Raw genomic sequence first — 20,244 nt, 5'->3', positions numbered from 1 at the left:
GTGCCGTAGGAAAGCAACAACGCTAGATGGATGTCTAGAAGTTTCAAATAGCTGATATGGACACCCTGTTGTGTGGGCTCCCATTGACCTTGAACAGTCAGATCCTGCAGATGTACCCCCCCCCATCCCGTAAGGGAGGCATCCGTTGCGATGGCTCTTTGGGGAACAGGGTCATGGAAAGGCCACCCCTGCAACAGGTTCCGTTGCGATGGCCCTTTGGGGAACAGGGTCATGGAAAGGCCACCCCTGCAACAGGTTGTTCGTGTTTTACCACTGCAGAGTGACAAATGTGAGTAACGATCAAAACTAGTTTGTCCCAATAAAATCCTGTGGCTTTGAAGGTATATCATACGCAGATGATACCCAACTAGTCAGCTTATTGGCCAGGACCTGGCTGGGGTAAAATATCGCTTCATAAACTGTATGATAACGATTGCTGCCGGGATGTTGGCAAATTGTCTCCAAATGAACAGTGACAAAACGGAGATACTGCTGTTTGGTAAAGCCCGCAAGGGAATTTATTTGAAGAGATAATTATCAGATTTCGGACTTAAATCTCATTTTTATATACTAGTCTGTTCAAGCAAAATTGATATCTGATCTCAATTAAATTTGTCTACCAATTGGACAAGAAAATAATTTAAGTTGAATAATCAAAGAGATAGAAAATGAAGCAGCAGCACGGGAAATCTTTTTTTATTAAAAAATATTTGTTTTATATATATTTTGCATAAATTCATAGGGAACATATAAACAGTTAAAAAATTGATTATAATGCTCTCAAATGAAAAAGAAATTTCCAAATTATTCCTATAATTTATCTGAACAGAAAGTTCAATCCAATAAATCAAAACAACAAGTGACTCATTTTTCTTAAAGTAAAAGTCATTTGTATAGTTAATTGTAGGTGGAGAAATTGACTCAGTAGTTGACGTTTCGGTCTTTGGTTGTATTACTCGTTAAGTCCTTCTTCAGGACTACAAGCATGTAGCAGTGACCCCTTTATTGAATCAATCCTGTTGTGACTTCAGAATCAGTATAATCCTAAAGGACTCTCTGGCAGTCCTGGTTGTTTTTAAGTCTCAGGCTGATCTGCGTGTAGAATTTCTTTTCTCGCGACCAGTCCTTTCCTTTATTTATTTATTTATTTATTTTTACCATTTATTAAGCGCACTGTTACCGGGCAGGTGTCCTGGCGCTGAAATGATGTGCTTTCTCCATGCGATGTTAGTCCCTATAGATTGAAAAGCCATGTTTTAATGTTCTTCCTAAATGTCATTAGGTCAGTGCTTTGTTTTAGGGGGAGGGGCATTTTATTCCAGATACCAGCTGCTCCGGAGATAAAACTGCGACCTCCCCATCGAGCTTTCCTAATACGATCAGTCTTGACAAGCCATTTATTGGATGATCTTAAATGTCGACCTGGCTTGTACAGCTGGAAGTGTTGTTGAAGGAAAGACGGACCTAGTCCATTCACTGCCTTGAACACTATGCACAGTGCTTTGAACATCATACGTTTCCGTACTGGGAGCCAGTGCAATTTGCTCAGTTCCCCAGAGACGGAGGCAAACTTGGGTAGACCTGTAATTAAGCGGACAGCAGCATTTTGCAGCGTCTGTAGCTTGTTCAAGATCCCTTGCTGTGCTTGTAGATACAGACTATTGCAGTAATCGAGGCGTGACAGCACTAATGCTGTCACGACAGTTTTCCTGCTGCTACTGGAGAGGAAGGGGAGAATTTTCCTTATTGTTTTTATTATCCAGTGGACCGAGGATGAGAGGGCATTGACTTGTGCCTTAAAAGTAAGTTGATTGTCAATGAGTATCCCTAGATTTTTTACTGTCGTGGCAGGTATGGGAGGATCTCCCATTTCTTGAGGCCACCAGTTGGGGGTCCATAAGCTGGTCTCATTGCCAAAGAGAAGAACCTCTGTCTTCGAGGAGTTCAATTTAAGGCAATTCCTAGCCATCCATGAGCTTACTGCGGTCATACAGTCCTGAAATCTTGCTGCTGTTCCCTCCTCTCGACCCGGGAGCAGAGATACCACAATTTGTGTATCATCTGCATAAGATGTAAGTTCAAAGCCAAATGACCGAATCACCGGGGCGAGGGAGGAGATGTATATATTAAAGAGGGTGGGGCTCAGGGAGGAGCCCTGAGGAACCCCTCCTGGGAGTGTGAAAGGAGTGGATTCAAAGTCTCCCAGGGCAACCACCTGAACTCTGTCCGAGAGGAAAGATTTCAGCAAGCTCAGCGCAACTCCCCGTACTCCGCAGCCCTCAAGGCGGTCCACCAAAATACTATGGTGGACCGTATCGAAGGCCGCGGACAGGTCGAGAAGCACCAGGACCGCCCGTCCGCCCACATCCATCACCTTCCTAATTTCTTCCGTGGACTTAATGAGGGCAGTCTCAGTGCTGTGGCCCTCCCTAAATCCATGTTGCGCCATGTCAAGCCCCCGAGAGGATCTGAGGAAGTCACAGAGCTGAGCATTCATGGCCCTCTCAATAAGCTTGGCCGGCAATGGGAGTCTAGCTATGGGCCGGTAACTATTGGGATCTGAGATGTCTAAAGTAGCTTTTTTAAGCAAAGGTGCGATGGAGACCTGCTTCCAACACAGTGGATATTCTCCTCCTTTAAACATCATGTTAAAAACTTCAGTCAGCATGACTGAGATGGGAGTGGCTGCAAGTTGGGCCACAGCAGCTGGACAGGGATCGTGGGGTGAGCCTGATTTAGTTTTTAGTAATAACTTTATAGTTTCTTCTACTTTTACTGGGCTGAACTCCACGAATTCCGGGGACTGTGAGTTCTTTTGCATGAGCTTATGGGTTCTCTCACTGAGAGTGAGCCTTTTAAGATATATTGTCTCTTGTTTAGTTTACCAATTTGCAAAGATTAATGCCAACGTGGAGTGAAGAGATGCTGAGACCTTCCGGATCGGAACGCAAAAATCATGTGAAGTCACGCAAGATCGATTGCAAATTGGTAAACGAAACAAGAGACAATATAAACAGGCGTACTTGGCTCCGCACTGAGGGGACTGTCGGAATAGTTATTTCTTTGTCATCATTACCTGGAGACTGTCAGTCTTGACGGGCATTTGTTACTTGGAAGCCGTCAAGTCTGTCCGGGTGTGTAGTCTATCTTCCGGTCTTCGTTTTCTTTTCTGTAAGCCGCATGCTGCAGAACTCTGACACAGTCTGTCTGAGCCAGATGGCGGGAAAAAACTTTCTATCAAAGAAAGTGTTCGACAAGAACAAAGCCTCGAGGGGGAGGAGAGAAGCTGCCAATCAGAAAACTTCCTCAGGGAAAAACAACTTGCAGAGTCCAGGACCAACACTAAATGGCAAGAGTATGCATAGCATGTGTATCTGCAGCCAACACATTCTACGAATATAAAGTTAATGGAGTGTGTGTACATCTCAATAAAGCAGGTGCAAATAAGTATATGTCCAAGGATAAGGATAAAACAAATAAACTAATGGCTTTGCATTTCATGGGGAAACATTTCAGCATTTGCGTTTCTTTGTCGGAGGAACATAGGTTATAGTCAGGGCTGTTGAGGTGTAATCTAAAACAGAAACAGCTGAATTTTGGCTTTTGTTACCTTTATGGGCATGTTTTCTGTGGAACAGCTCAAGCCTGCTTTCAGTGCTTCTTTTACGGCATCTATTCCTTCATAGCCATAGCAGGCGACTTCAATGTCTAGAAATATAAATTGAGATTCCATGTGTTGCAATTATTGCAGTAAATTTCAAGTTAAATTCGGACCATGACATTTCATTTGAATTGCAGGAGAAAACGACATTTAATTTGAATTGTAGGATAACAAATATTATACACTAAAATAAAATATGAATACATTTAAATGGTTCGGATGCATTTTTCTGCAGCAGTACTTTAAACACCGCAGACAGAAAAACATTGTATGTGCAGAAATTAGAGAGGCCAATAACAATTAACAGTACACAGAATTGGAGGTAACTGTTGGTTAAGAGTTGAAACTGCAAAAATAAAACACCTAAAACGTAAAGACCAATTGCCAAACATTGAAACACTTTCCTGAGAATCAAAAAGTACATTTAATAACGTGACTACCCCCTTCCAACATACGTCTACTTCGTCAAAACCCTACAATCGTCAGGAAAAAATAGGTGCCTGTCCAAACTAAAACCATGCATTGCCATTAAATCAGGTTTTCTCACACAAGACCGTACCCACAGACACCTCATTGTAAAGTACGTTTTGTCAGTATGGGATGACTCACTTATATGATAAAGCCTCCACATATCAAGGAAGCGATCCAAATTATATTCACTTTAACATATTTTAGGATCATACCTTCCCAGCTTAATTCTGTTCCATTTTCAGTCCCACATGCACATTGCCACAATCTAAATGCGACAATATTCATCATATATCAGCAACTCCCTGCAAGGGCAATGGACACAAACATTAAGGCCATCAACCTTAGAGCTCTCAGAGTTCTAGTGTGGCCTCTGCCAGAAGACTGTGTTAACAATCTGCACAATATCAAGAGGACCATTTGGTGCAGTAAAATAAAAATCCATCAAAATCCAGGGTCTTTTTTCAAAGACCAAAACAACCTGGCCGCCATCAGAATCTAGCTACCAATTTATAGGAAAAAGCCAGATATCTGCTGTTTAGCTAAGCGATGTAGCAAGAAATATTTCAAACTGATGGATGAAGCTGAAATATTGTCGACATTGCCATCAGATGCAGTTTATGCATCGGATGCAGTTTAAAGGAGCCATTGTTCAAATTGACAAGTAAGGTTTTTTTGTTTCTAGACAAACACTAAAATCTTTAATTCTGAAGTTCACAAAAGAAAGCTAATTCTGAAGTACATTGATTGTGTTTGCAATCTGCAGAGGTATCACAGGCTGTGGAATTTTCTAGCAAGGTTGATCTACCGTAAATTGGAGAGAGCTTCGCTAAAGAGCTCCTAACAATGTTTTTGGGGAATTTTACAAACGCGTGTTTTTTAACAACAGACACAACCCTGACTCACAGTACTACAACAAAGGAGCCTCTGTTCCCAGTTATATAACTATTAGTCATCACACTCATGCCTCTTGAATCAGAAATCTGTGCATCAGTGAGTTTATTGGTCACCTGTAGGTAGTTGTAGACACAGGACACCAACCCACACAAGGTGCTTGTAACTGGAAATCCCCATTTTAAGAATCTCTGGAAATACCCCAGAAATAAGACAGTCTTTAATGAATGTTGTTCCAAAGGAAAAAAACACCCAAACTTCCAAGTGACTCAAGGAGACAAAAATGTAAAGAACATGGACTGAACTACTAGATTAAAATATTTGCCATGGTAACATGACACTGACACACAGCCCTTTACCCCAGAAAAATTGCAGTCATAAATATTGTTCTTTTCTAAAGTCTCACATAAAAACTTCCACTCCTTGGTCCAAACAAGGGATTAAAATAGTAACGGAATAGGTCCCCTTTTAAGTGGATTATTGCACACGCACCTTTCAAAACAGAACACCAAACTACAAACTCCACACGTGATCTATACGGACGGTCTTAAGAGATGTGCTTGTATGTTAGTGTCTTGTTTGATTTCACCTCTCACAGTTTGAAAATACACAGCAAAAAACCTAAGTGATCAGGGTGATCAGGGATCTTTAGTTTTCCTCACTACAGAAGATACGTTGAAGTAAGTTTTCTATTTTAACGTGGAGGCATTATGTCCATAAGCGACATCTCTGGAGGAAGAAAGTGCAAAGATGGGATGATGTGTCAGAATATGCAAAATATGCCAGAACATGTAAGAAGCGTTAAATGGATATTGGAATTTTAGTTCTTAGTGATTTCCATGACATTGTTTTTTTGTTGAATAAGTACTTTGTTTCAAACCAGCAGTAGTCATTTTTCGGTCTGGCATTAGAAAGACCTTCTGTTTTTACTTAAATTAGAAATTAATTATACTTTAAAGGGTTTTCGCCCAGCTCTCTTCATCCAGTGGTTTGTTGTGTTATTCGCATTGTTCTTCTGTCCATTACAGCATGCATCATGGGGAGAAAGTGTCAGCCTACTCCATCCTTCATTTCACTGTGAGTGACAACATCCTGCCCTTTCACACAGAGTACATGCGCACACAAAGTGGCTACCTTCAGTGCCAAGGGCTACTAGGACAAGTGTGTTCCCTTTTAGATTTTAAAACACTTTTGCTTTTAGCCATTCTTTTTCTGTATTACACGGGGGCCGGTGCTCCCCAAATAAAACAATTTTATCAACAACAAAAAACACAAAACGAGCAGTAAGAAAACCAAAACAGTGACAGCCAGTGTCAGACTTATTGACTTTGCCAATGCTCGTTTGGGAATGAACGTAAACTGACGCGGCGAAGGTTAAAAATGTTTAAAAAGTGAAAGAGGAGGAAAGAAACGTGTTTTAGGTTTTATTTTCAGTGCTGTTTTGATTCTAACAGTCTGCCTCCGTTGTTCACTGCAGACTCGGCCTCGTCTCCTGGCAGTCACAAAACAGGAAATGAGTCACGGGGAGGATCCGCCTCGAGCGTCTGCCTGTAAAACACCCATGGAAAGCTGAACCAGTTAACCAAATCCTCATCGGCTGCCTGCATGATTGCTAACTCGACTGTGTTAGGAGGTAGGTTACCACCCTCAGCAAATATTCGGCGTGCACGGTTCTGCGAGTCACCCACCTGTTTCTGGGGAAATTAACTCCTTCAGCGAGAAATCCGACTTCCGGCGCGGGAAGAGCAACACCGCCCAACCTGTGAAAGCCGTGTGGGTCCCGAGCTGCCAGCCCTCTCCTGCAGTAACCAGCGACAATGCACAAGCCTCCTTCACGTCAACATGTTCACTTCTCATGAGCTCGTCTCGGTCAGAAGCCACGTGCCGTGGCAGGATCCCGCCATGTAGAAAGGAATGTCGAAGGCACCAGGTCTAAGGCTCTACGATTTCATTTTCAGTGGCATGACAATAACAATTAATGGTATTAAACCCTAATTTTCTGCCTCTGTTTGGTTACAACCTGTTGGCAAATATGTCCATGTAGAAAATCGTTCAGGCAGCTAAGTCTGCTAGAGAAGACCACAACAGAGCAAGGACCAAAGGGTGGGACTACTGACTGGTTCAGTGGCACCCTCCACCCTGCCCGGCAGCTCTCTGGAGCCGTCCAACGCTGCAAGCCCCTGCTTGGAGAGGGCCCAGGGTAGGTCTAATGACTATCAGTGGCACCCTGCCCGGCAGCTCTCTGGAGCCGTCCAACGCTGGAAGCCCCTGCTTGGAGAGGCCCCGGGGTGGGACTACAGACTGGTTCAGTGGCACCCTCCACCCTGCCCAGCAGCTCTACTGACTGGTTCAGAGGCACCCTCCACCCTGCCCAGCAGCTCTACTGACTGGTTCAGTGGCACCCTCCACCCTGCCCAGCAGCTCTACTGACTGGTTCAGAGGCACCCTCCACCCTGCTCGGCAGCTCTCTGGAGCCATCCAACGCTGGAAGCCCCTGCTTGGAGAGGTCCCAGGGTGGGACTACAGACTGGTTCAGTGGCACCCTCCACCCTGCCCGGCAACTCTACTGACCGGTTCAGTGGCACCCTCCACCCTGCCCGGCAGCTCTTCAGACTGGTTCAGTGGCACCCTCCACCCTGCCCGGCAACTCTACTGACTGGTTCAGTGGCACCCTCCACCCTGCCCGGCAGCTCTCTGGAGCCGTCCAACGATTCAAGCCCCTGCTTGGAGAGGCCCCGGGGTGGGAGTACAGACTGGTTCAGTGGCACACTCCACCCTTCCCGGCAGCTCTACTGACTGGTTTAGTGGCAACCTCCACCCTGCCCGGCAACTCTACTGACTGGTTCAGAGGCACCCTCCACCCTGCCGAGCAGCTCTCTGGAGCCGTCCAGCGCTGCAAGCCCCTGCTTGGAGAGGCCCCGGGGTAGGTCTAATGACTATCAGTGGCACCCTGCCCGGCAGCTCTCTGGAGCCGTCCAACGCTGAAAGACCCTGCTTGGAAAGGTCCCTGGGTGGGACTACAGACTGGTTCAGTGGCACCCTGCCCGGCAGCGCTTCAGACTGGTTCAGTGGCACCCTGCCCAGCAGCTCTTCAGACTGGTTCAGTGGCACCCTGCCCGGCAGCTCTACAGACTGGTTCAGTGGCACCCTCCACCGTGCCAAACAGCTCTCTGGAGCCGTCCAACGCTGCAAGCCCCTGCTCAGAGAGGCCCCAGGGTGGGACTACAGACTGCTTCAGTGGCACACTGCACCCTGCCCGGCAGCTCTCTGGTGCTGTCCAACACTGCAATCCCTTCTTGTAGAGGCCCTGGGGTGGGACTACTGACTGGTTAAGTAGGACCCTGCACCCTGCCAGACAGCTCTCTGGAGCCATCCAACAGTGCAAGCCCCAGTTATGTTATGTGTGTTATACCGATTTGTAAGGTGCAGCTTATCACCCATAAAGGTATCTAGGTGCTGGACAATGTACGTAGGCCAGGCAGTGATACTAGTTGAATGGCCAGGACTTTCAGTTTCTTGTGGAAATTAAAAAGGGAGGTAGCTCTCCTGGTGGTTTAAGGCAGTTCATTTGAATTCATGGCAGTGATGAAGGAGAAGGCACGCCCAACTGACTTGCTTCTGCAGCTGCGTGGGACTTGAGAGAGGGAGCAAGAGGTAGAGCGTAGCTGTCTAAAGGTTGGTAGTTTAAGTCAGTTATTGAGGTAAGCTGCTGATGTGGAGAACATTGTAGGCATGAATGAGCAGCTTGAATTGACAACGTTTCTGGATGGGTAGCCAGTGTAGTTCAGTGAGGTGATGTGAACACTCCTGGGAAAGTCTGGGATGAGTCTGGTGGCAGTGTTTTAGATGGTCAGGAGGCTTTGAGCTGGTTGGAGATGCAGACGTAGGGTGTGTTGCCGTAGTCGACTCCACTGGTTATGAGGACTTGGGTGATTTTGCATCTTTTGTGTGGGGAGCCAGTTGAAAAGCTTGCAAAGCATTCGGTCGATGAGGCAGCACGATGCCATCACAACGTTGACCTGTTTATGAATCGTGAATTTGTAATCTAGGGTTATGCCAAGGTTTCTGGTGTGGTCCGTGGGTGTGGGACCTAATTTGGGTTGCCACCAGGAGGAGTCCCATGGGGAGCTCTTGTTTCCAAAGATCAAGAATCTCGGTTTTGTCCATGTTGAGTTTACGGCAGCTCTCGCTCATCCAGTTGGCCACGTTGGACATGTAGGAGGAGAAATTGGTCTAGGTAGTGTTGTTTGTGTCAGTGAGGGAGAGGATGAGCTGAATGTTATTGGCTTAGGAGATAATGTTGATTCCATGGGCTCTTATGAAGTGGGCAAGGGGTCTAAGGGGAAGAGTCTGACACATTGAGTTCTGTTAGAGAGGAAGGAGGCGATCCAATCCCGGGTGGGTCCTTGAATTCTTGAGCCATGGCGTCTAGCTAGGAGGGTGCCATGGCAGACTGTGTCAATGGCCGCTGAGAGGTTACTCAGGATGAGCACAGCGGTTTCCCCTCTATCCGTGATGGTGCGATGTTATCTGTTCCTGCCACGAGGGCAATTTCTGTGCTTTGGTTGCTGCGGATCCCTGAGTGGGTAGAGACCAGGAAGTGGTGCTGCTCTAGACAGGCGACAGTTGTCTGTTGATCTTTCCAGGACCTTGGCTGGCAAAGGAAGGAGCGAGAAGGGTCTGTAGTTGCATAGTTCTTTCGGGTTAGCCAAGGGTTTCTTCAGGAGAGCTGTGACTTCTGCTTGTTTCGAGCTTTCCAGGAAGGTTCCACTAACGATGGAGGAGTTGATGATGCTGGAGAGGTTTCATTAAGTAGATCTGAGGAGGGTCAGGAATCCGCACTGGGAGAAGGCATGCGGGAGAAGCAGGGGGGGGGGAGGGAAAAGTGCAGGAGGCGGGGGGAGACCTTAGAGCAATGGGAGAAGCAGGAGAGAAAGAAGGAGAAACAGCAGAAAAAGCAGTCAGCAGGAACGAGTCATGGCAACATTCGAAATTATTTTTCTCCACTATCAAAAAACTCGCTAAACTTCCAGATCCTCAAGATCATGAAAAGAGTCAACAATTTTGTAATGCCGTAGCTTTCGGCAAAAGGTTAAACAGGTCTTTGATGCCTTTCTGCCTCAGGTCAATCACTCAGTCAAGTCTTCCCCTGGTTCCGACCATAGTCTTTTGTCGCAATTTAATCCTAAAAGTTCTTACATGTCCATCTGCTCTTCCTTCTCTAACATCACTTTGGATCAGATTATTAAAATAATCCCTTTCGTGAAATCAGGATCCCCCTTGGACCCATGCCCACCGAGAATTCTCCACCTAGTTCCTGAGATCGTTGCTACATCTCTGTAGCTTATCTTTAATCTCATGATTACTTCAGGGTATTTCCCCACCGATTGGAAGAAAGCATCCATCGTACCACTTTTAAAGAAATCCCAATAACCCCCTGAACTACAGACCAATTTCATGGCTGCTGTCCCCTGCAAAAATAATAGAAAGGTTTCTGAATCAAGAACTATCCACCTTAATTACTGAATGCAGCATTCTTGATCCCTCACAATATGGATTTTGGGCTCATCACAGCACCGAATTGACCCTAATCATGGCCACAGAAGTACTTTAACAAACCCTAGACGGCGGGCATAGCGCAGCCCTGATCCTTCTACAGCCGTCAGCGGCTTTTGACACGGTCAACCACGAAGTGTTGGTTAACCATCTCTCATCGTTGGGGATCAGGGACAAAGAAGATGTCGCATAACACAACCCTCTTTCAGACTCTGTATTCCCTCAGGCTACCCTTTGATGATAAACCCTAGACTTTCCTGTGGCAGAGGTTCGCCATTGTTTTGCACATACATGAGAAACATCCAAAGGGTTATTGCAACAAATACAGCAAACAAAGCATGGTATGCACAGTAAGACAGTTTCTCTAACAGGAGACTCAGGTTTCAACAGTCAGCTGCTGGCAACACCAGCTGTATGATGCACATAGCTAAATCTGGACAAGTGCCAGATATGCTACCAGATACCAAAAGAACAAGTTACTAATCTTTGGTAACGCTCTTTCTGGCAAATACACTAATTACAGATTCCTCACCTTGAAATACCCAGCAGAGGTCAGACAAAACTTCTCTAGCAATGCTCCCACATGCCGTTAGGTGGCACCATGTGGCTTTTCTTGGACTCTGGACTGCCCCAGAAGTGATGGAGGGGAGCCACATACAAGCACCACCCCTGCATACTGATGCAAGTTTCTTGCTGGTCTTTTTTACATCCAGTGTGCAGATTCCTAACTTGGTAAGGTGTTAAAGATAGGCCAATTACAGAATGGTGAGCTGGGAGTGCAGTGAGGAATCTGAAGTTGCATAGACTATCCACCAGGAAAGGCGTTATCAATGGTGGTTTTTGTTCTTCTGATGGATACTTCTAACCACCGATTCCAACAGTACCTCTCCAGGAGGACACAGATCAAAAAGTCTTGCATGACCGAGAGGGTCACATTTCCTTACAGCCGGACCTAGTTGGCTACTTTGTGGCCAGTGTGTAGTACTTAATGTAAAGGATTATCTATCACAACAGGGTCCTCTTCTGCGCAGCTTTCTCTTTCTTCAATCCATAGAACTCACCAAAAAGTTGAACTACACAATGTTCCTAGGTACAATCAATATAAAATCTTAATGCCCTTTTGGGGTTCAGCCGATGAAACTACTTTTGAGAGGTGAGGTGGGGCAAAGAATACATGCAGTGTAACAGATTCCCTAACATGGAAAAGTATCACAACTTGAGGCAAGGCCGCCTGACGCCAAATACATCAATTTGTCTGGAAAAAAGGTGGTGTAGGGTAGATGCACCGATCGTGCCCGTGCTTACTTGTGTGACGAGCTGTAGTTATTGTAATGAGGAAGATAGTTTTGAGAGTCACAGTGAGCAGCTATGAATTGGCTTTAAGAGTGTACAAATGAGAAACATAAAGACCAAATTAAGGTTCTTCCTAAGGCATCATGAACGGTTTGGGGGAAACAAGTATGTCGAGCCTTTAAAAAGCCTCATCACAACAGGTGATTTAAACAAGAATGTCTGGTCTGACAACTGTAAAAAGGCAGATGAATAACTTTTAACAGTGCCCACTTAACGGCCTTGGTGAGCTAGAGTGAAAAAATAACCGAAAGAACATTTAACAGCTTGCTATGTAAAGAGTCAATCTTGCAGTTGCCACACCAAACTTGTCCCATTGTCCTGCGTAAATTAACTTAGTGGAAGGCTGACTGACAGAAAGAATGACATCCACCACTTCCAGGGGTAAATCAAAGACGTTCAACTGCCATAGTTCAATCTCCATGTATAGAGGGGTAAAATACACTGACTCTAGTGCTGAGACAGAAGTTCCTACCAAAGTGACAATCTGATCGGGGGACAGGTGCTCATGCACAGAAGCTCTGTGTATGAAACTCACCTGGCCCAATCCAAAGCCACTAGAATGACTTGGGCCCAGTTGTTCCTGATGTTTTCCAAAACTCAGCAAGAGAGGCAGAGGCATACCGGAGTCGAAAGTTTCATTCAAGCCGGAATGCATATTCTAGAACTGTTCTGGTGGAAACTCCAATGCACAAAACATTTCACACTAAGATCTACTTGATGGTAAAAAGATCTAACCAGGTTTCTCACTACTACAGGGAGATGCCAAAAACAACCCCAGGACACAGTCGCCGTTTGAGGTTTGCCAGACTCAGTCTGTTTAGCTCGTCCACTCTGGCATTCAAGGACCCTGCCATGTGGTTCACAACCAGGAATATGACTGGACGTTCCGATTACCTTCAAAGATGCAGAGCCTTCTGCACAAAGCCGAGGATCCAACTCCACCCTGTATGCTTGATGCATGACTGTAGTGTGATCTGTGAGAATCTGGACCAACCTCCCTTCGATGGAAACAGCTCATAACTTCTGCAAGTTGATATGGAGTCAGGCTTCCAATGGAGACCAGAGTTCTCTGACCTCCACCTCCCTCAGATGACCTCTTCAATCCAGCAGTGACACATCTATCATCATCGTCGGCTCTGGTGGGAAAGGGAGAAGGGCCTGCTTCTGGTCCAGTTTGGTTGAGTAGTCGCCACTGCAGATCATGTGCAGTCCTCTTCAATATTTGAAAGGTATTAGATACTTGGTGATGGGCACACTGGAACTTTAGATTTTACTGCAGAGCCCACATATACCCCCAAACATAATCAATCCAGAGGATGCAGGAGGGCAAAAACCCAAGAAGACTCAGAAAGGCTCTCACTGAGAACCAGGATTGAGGCTGCAATATTGGGATCATAGTTGAATGTCCTGGAGGTGTTGCAAGGAGGGAAGGTATGAACTATACCGTATCCAGGACTGCTCCAATAAAAGGAAGGCACTAAAAAAGTCATATGAGACTTCGGCTTATTGATTGTGATCACCAAAAATGTGAGGAGGTACGCCGTCATCTGGAGGTTGTCTACGACTACCTGTGACAAGCCCGCATTCCACAGCTACTCATCTAGGTAGGTATGGGAAAACCTGTATCCCGAATTCCGTAGAGTAGTAGCAACCATTGCCATAACTTCTGTGAACACCCATAGGCCTAAGGGGAACACAACAATCTGAAAATGTTTCTGCCTACCATGAACCACAGGAACCATCTGTGTGCCTGCAGGATAGATGTGTGAAAATACGTGTTTTGCAGGTCCAAGGACACCATCCAGTAGCTTGAGTCACGGGCAGACAGGGTCTCGGCAAGCATGAACATTTTGAACTAGCCTTCGCACAGGAAGGCATTGAGAAGTCGTAGGTCCAAAATGGGCAGAAGGTAGGATAGGTGTTCCTCTGCAATTCACTTGGAAGTGGGGGGTGGAATTGGCACGGCAGAAAGAAAGGGAAGGGCACAGACATGCTGAACGGAGGACTCATTCGTCAGACGTGATGGATCACCACCCTGGAAGCAAGTGCTGCCCACTACATCACACAGGGTGCTTGTACGCCACTAACTGCAATCTAAATCGGCTTGGTGGCGGTTACCAAAGCAGAAGGGGACTAGAGAGTGGATGCCCTTGTTTGACTACCAGATACAAGTACCCAGCCTTGAAAGGACTGGGGTCATTGTAATAGTAGTTGGGGAGACTGACTATGCCTATACAACAGCCCCCTAACGTAGCATTTGAATTTCCTAAACAAGTGAGGAAAGTGTTTGCCAGGTGTCAAAAGACCCAGGAAGCATGCTGTGGCTCTACTTTCTTTGAAGCTTTACAAGGCAGAATCAGTTTCATCGTCAAACAGGCATGAACCATCAGAGGGCATAAACGTAAGAGGTCTTTATATCGCCAGAAAATCTTAGGGAGCGCATCCACGCAGAGGCAGAGCACCAAAATGCTACCAACCACCCTTCCAAGACATTAAGTAATATCAAGGCCAGCACAAATCGGGTATTTGGTTGCATTTTTACTATCATGAATTATTTGAGCCCTAAAGTCTTCCAGGACTGCCATCAAGATCTCACTGGCATGAGTATATGGGCCCAATACACAGACTGCATTGACCAATCTTGATGCTAGGCTAGTCAAGGAGAACATTTGTTTTCAAAATGTAAATTCCTCTTGCACTCCCTATCCAGTGAAGTTGTGGGCAGTTAATTGGAGTTCACCACAGTGGCTGAAGCCTGAACAACCAGACTCTGGAGTAGGATGTTAGAAAGGCAATCACAACAGACACCGATCCGATGTCAGGCCACCAGCCTACACACCGGTGGGCTAGAACAGGGCTTTGACCAGGGGCCCTTTAAGATATTAGGGCGAGCCTCATTAAAAGGGAGCAAGGACTCAGATGTGGCTTGCCCAAGCTGTCAGATTTCCTTAAGGACGTTTGTCTCAACCTCAATAGAGGTTAGTTGTATGTCCAAGTACTAAGCTGTTGATAGGGCTACCACTGCATATGATGCACTCTTTTACATTGGCAGTCCAAATGGAGAGTTTAATCCGGTGTAAGGGGCAGTTATCAAGTCCACTGGCCTCTTATACGTCCATGTACAAACTGTCATCACAAAGAGGAGGTAGGTCATCTCCTTCCCCATCATCTCTGGGGGGTAGTAAGCTTTGATAAAAATTGGAGCAAAATAAAATAGCAGAACATCTGATGGCATATCAGCCATAGTAGAGGCACTGGATCAGTCTAGCTGTTTTTCGGATGGTTGAGGGTTAGTAATTTTGTAGAGCAACATTTGTTGGGATTAGACAGACATCAGAATCAGCACCAGCACCAGATCCTCTTCTGGAGCTTGTGGCATATGACTGGTGGCAACAAAGGAGAAACTGGCATAGGTCATGAAGACTGGGCGGAAGTCTGAACCGGAGTCAGCACTGGGCTCATAATGTCTGCAAATGGGTTAGACAGTGGTAAACCGACTGAGGGCACCTGTAGATCCTTGGGGCCTGAATGTGGACCAGAGGGAGCAGGAAGGACATCAAATATCTGCAGCATGGTCTCATTAAAGATGTTAAATTGCTACAGCATCGCCTTTCGCCTGGGAAATCTGAAACACCCTGGGATCAAGTGGGAAATCTCTTCTCCAACCAGAGCTCTGGATGAGACAGGCTAACATCGTGGTGGCCTAGCACCTTCACTTTGGATGGTAAGTGGTGGAATGTGGGTTGAGTCCTGCTTCGCTTTCTTGTTCGTGCATTTGGACTTTCGATTTAGACTTATCAGAGGACTTTAACAGTGAAGTTGACCTTTCGCAAGAGTAGCCTGTGGAGTGGGAGCGAGCCCGCGTTCTCGACTTGGAGTGGAAGCAAGTGCTAGAGGCCCACAATTACTTCTTGTGTATGGCAAAGTACATTTTTGCTTTATTGTGCATGTCTGTGACCAATATCTGTTTCTACAGTAGTTGTTTGAAACCTGTACTCTTAAACTGACATCGTTTCATAGCGTAGTGGATTTTTTGGGGGTTTTCAGGAGTCATTTAAAAGCAGAAGAAATTAGGAGCAAAGCTCTGTATCAGCGTTAGAAGGTACAGAAAGAAAAAAACTAACATATATGCACAGGGGTGGTGCTTAAATCCAGCTCTGCTTAGTAACATTCGGGGCTGTATGGAGTTAACTCCAAGCCGAACTGCCTCACCTAGCAGCACATGGAGCATTGCTAGACTAAAATGTTATAGTTCCACTCTGGTGCCTGTGGAGTTTTCTAAGGTGAGGAATCTGCGACTAGTAGTATCCATCAGATGTATCACTGTTTGTTTATTTATAAAGTTTTATATACCCTAAAACTGTCATTTTATTCCTCTCTGTGGTTTCATCGAGATCATTCGTCTAATTCTAATGAACAAACTTAGCATTCCCATATCTGCCATAGACCTTGGACTAAAACTGCTCTCTTCTGCTTCACATTTTCAACTGTGACAGTCATTCCCATTTTTTTCCTTTAAAATTTGTGGAGATTTTCCATAGAAGTTTAACTGAAAACCGAGGCATTTGTTAAACTTAAGCCACTTTGAATGAAAATTTCCCTCCGAGTCATTTGTGCAGAATTCCAAAAAGGAATTTGCTTAGACTAGGGAGGGAATTGGAGGTCTACACTTGAGACTATATGCTTAGTAACATGGCTACCTAATGAGGGTCTGAGTCATGCCACCCAGGTGAGGGTGCAGGGTCGGGTGGGAGGCAGACTTTTGAAACTTAGAACACTAAAGGAAAATATTATACTTAAATATTTTTTCCACTCTGTTCGAGCCACCCCCTTGCCCTCCCCCTTCACCCTACCCTTCCAGCGGAAGGTGGAACAGGGGTTGTGGTCATTATATAGAGCGGATGTTAGAAAGTTATAAGTGCGATATGTTGAAATAGGGGATCCAATTACACATACGAAGAGATGATAATGACGTGGCTACTTTATCTTTTATTAAGTCAAAAATAAAAATAGAAGAGCAAAGCTAAAAGGTAACTTTGCAACCTACCTGCACGGATTTTGACTGCCTGTGGGGTGAGACGACGATTTATGTTGTCAATAAGCACACGCCTCTCCTCTTCTATCAAATCAAGTTCATCCAAAATTGATGGGTCACTGAATAAAAAGAGAAAAAGAGTCAAGTAAGAAAAGTTGCTCTACTACACTACTTTTTTACAATCTGCTGAGATCAGTGTTTTGCGCAGTAAGTAAGCAATGCTTCTTGACAAGAAGACCTCATTACCACAGGAGAATTCAAATACAGTCCCATATGCAAGACTACCTAATCAACAGGATGGGAGGGAAATATTCTAGATTTAAATTACATTAATTTATGGCAACAAAACATCACATCTTAAACGTTTAATGCCAGAATAAGTGCACTTCTGACCATACTGGGATTCATTCACATTGGTTCACATTCCAGATTCCAGAACACAAAGTACACTGCTTCTGAAAAGGTCACATTTAATCAAGGCAGGAATGAGATGCATTATACAACTATGAAGAATGTTGTATGTAGGTTTTCCAGGAACCTTAAACATTTAAAGCATTTCAATCTTGCCAAGTTCCAGGCATCTGTACCATGCTTGGAAATACACATTGTCTGGGATTTTTTCACAATCAATCAGGAGTTTGTTAAAGCGCGACTACTCACCCGTAAGGGTCTCAAGGCGCTAGGGGTGGGGGGGGGGGGGGGGGGGGGTGGGGGGGGGGGGTGCAGGTTCCATTCCATCAAGGAGGGGGCCTGTCGAAGAGCCAGGTTTTGAGGTTTCTTGCGAAGATGGGGAGCGATGTTGTCTGTTTGAGGTGGAGCGGAAGGGTGTTCCATGCTTTGGCCGCGAGGAAGGAGAAGGAGTGGCCTACCGATCTGGTCTTTCTGGTGCTGGGGACCACGGCGTAGGAAAGCTGGGCTGATCGTAGGGTCCTTTGGGGTGCGTGGAATTTGAGTCGGCTGTTCAGGTATGCTGGTCCGGTGCCGTGGAGGGCCTTGTGTGCGTGGGTGAGCATCTTAAAGGTGATTCTCGCCTCGATGGGGAGCCAGTGGAGTGTGCGCAGGTGCTGGGAGATGTGGCAGTGTTTTGGCAGGTTGAGGACCAGTCTTGCGGCGGCGTTCTGGATGTTCTGTAGCTTGCGGATGAGGTTTTTGTTTATTCCGGCGTAGAGTGCGTTGCCGTAGTCGAATCTGCTGGTGACCAGGGCGTGAGTGACTGTCTTTCGGTGTTTGAGGGGGATCCATTTGAAGGTCTTACGAAGGAGGCGGAGGGTGTGGAAGCAGGAAGATGAGACAGAGTTGATCTGGCGGTCCATTTTGAGCTCGGAGTCCAGGATGATTCCCAGGTTGCGTGCGTGGTCTATGGGGGTTGGCGGGTTTCCGTGGGCGGTGGTCCACCAGGTGTCGCTCCAGGCGTCGGGGTTTGGGCCCATGATGAGTACTTCTGTTTTGTTGGTGTTTAGTTGAAGGCAGCTGTTTTTCATCCATTTGGCGACGGCTTCCATGCCTTCTCGAAAGTTGCGTCTGGCGGTGTTGGGCTCGTTGGATAGGGAGAGGATGAGCTGGGTGTCGTCTGCATATGACACAATGTTGAGTCCGTAGGTTCTAACGATGGGGGCAAGTGGAGCCATGTAGACGTTGAAGAGCGTTGGGCTGAGGGAGGAGCCATGGGGGACTCCGCAGGTGATCGGTGTGGGGTCCGAGATGAAAGGGGGGAGTCTGACCCGCTGCGTCCTGCCGGAGAGGCATAGACAGAGACTCATTTCCAGGATACCAGTGTACAGCTAGAAAAGAACTATTTGCAAATAATAACTATTCATATTGGAAAGATAAGCAAGATCAATAAATGTTCAATTAGTGTACAGAGTAGGTGAGATTGTAACTAAACTCAGCATTACTTTAAACTACATTAATTAAAAAAAACTTTCTATTGAGGATTGTGAAAAACTGTACTCTGTCCATGCCCCAGAACCAATTGGCCACAGAGCTCCCAGGTGGTAAAGGGGTCATTCACTGCTCTAAGGCGCTAAACCACAAGTGCATTGCCCAGCGTCGTAATTTGGAGCTCTGGTGCGTGGGAAGGGCTTAGTAACTGATTCCTATGTTAATTCCTTTATTCCCCTCCCTTTCCTCCTTCCCAGAGCGATAAGATGGCAACTAAGAACTTCTCCCAATCGCTCCATGCGGCATCCAGAGAAGAAGTGGAACCCCATCAGTTCTCCACAGATTAAAGGAGGCAAATCGATAAGCATAGAAGATTGTGTCATACAGCGGTAAACCCAGAACCACAGGTAGATCAGAAAATTGTGAAGGAGCTGTGAATAGTGGCAAAAGCAACAGAGGGTTCTAGCAGGAATTACTCCCTATAGCTTTCGTATTCAATGAAAGAAATGATTTACTTACCTGTAACTGCAGTTATCCAGTATTGGTGTCTTTCATAGATTCACATGCCTAAATCATTCCCCGTCGTCAAGACTGGAGTCTCCGGTACATAGAAAAGTAATGTCCTATAGACATACGTAGAGAAAAGTAGGCCTAAGGGCCTTGCCTTAGCAGCCTTTGTCCTTTTGTAAAAAGGACCAAACTCCGGAAGGTAGCCAATCAGCTACCACCTCCCTCTAGAGCCTTCCTGTCAGGAGCCTCAGTCTCTCAGATTTTCGTACGCACAAAGCTAGGTAGGCGTAATACTTTTTAGAGAAAGAAGTGAGTCTTTCCAGGGGAGGCGGGAGGGTTGCATGTGAATCTAGGAAAGACACCAATACTGGATAACTGCAGTTACAGGTAAGTGACGCATTTCTTATCCAGTATTATGGGTGTCTTTCATAGATTCACATGCCTGAATCAGAGTAGCAAGTAATACATTATGCACATTTCTGATGGAACAGCATACAATAGTCTGAGATAATACAAATCATGCGACTAAGAGCCATCAACAAGTAGAAATAAGTAAAAGAAAATGTGCATACCAGCGAAGAATGGCGGGAAGGAGGAAGGCTCAGCTCACTGGAATAGATGGCGAAGCACAGCCTGGCCCACTGCTGCATCCTGCATCAGTTCCGTATTTAGGCAGTAGTGCCTGGTGAAGGTATGCGGCGACTGCCAGGTCGCTGCCAAGCAAATGTCCAATATTGGCACCCCAGCAAAGAGCGCTGCCGATGTGGACACAGCTCTTGTAGAATGAGCTCTTACTTTGGAGTGCAACGGACGTCCTGCTTTGTCGTGGCAAAAGGCAATTGCCGAAGATATCCATCGTGAAATACTTTGCTTGGAAAGCGGCATG

General features: G+C 45.9%; 1 protein-coding gene across 1 annotated transcript in view; it reads right to left on the bottom strand.

The window, feature by feature from the left end:
* The window catches only part of EIF2S1 (eukaryotic translation initiation factor 2 subunit alpha), a 132,869-nt gene that overhangs the window by 29,114 nt on the left and 83,511 nt on the right, over nt 1-20,244 (bottom strand). Inside the window, exons 5-6 of the mRNA XM_086937124.1 lie at nt 16,980-17,086; nt 3,611-3,708 (exon numbers count right to left, since the gene is read on the bottom strand). Of these exons, the coding sequence (XP_086793250.1) occupies nt 3,611-3,708; nt 16,980-17,086 (205 nt within the window). The remainder of the gene's footprint in view (nt 1-3,610; nt 3,709-16,979; nt 17,087-20,244) is intronic.

The sequence above is a fragment of the Lissotriton vulgaris genome, chromosome 9, assembly GCF_964263255.1.
Source record: "Lissotriton vulgaris chromosome 9, aLisVul1.2, whole genome shotgun sequence".
NCBI classification, from domain to species: Eukaryota; Metazoa; Chordata; class Amphibia; order Caudata; family Salamandridae; genus Lissotriton; species Lissotriton vulgaris.
Note: the sequence above shows the minus strand (reverse complement) of the source record. Positions and strands in the feature narration are given on the sequence as shown.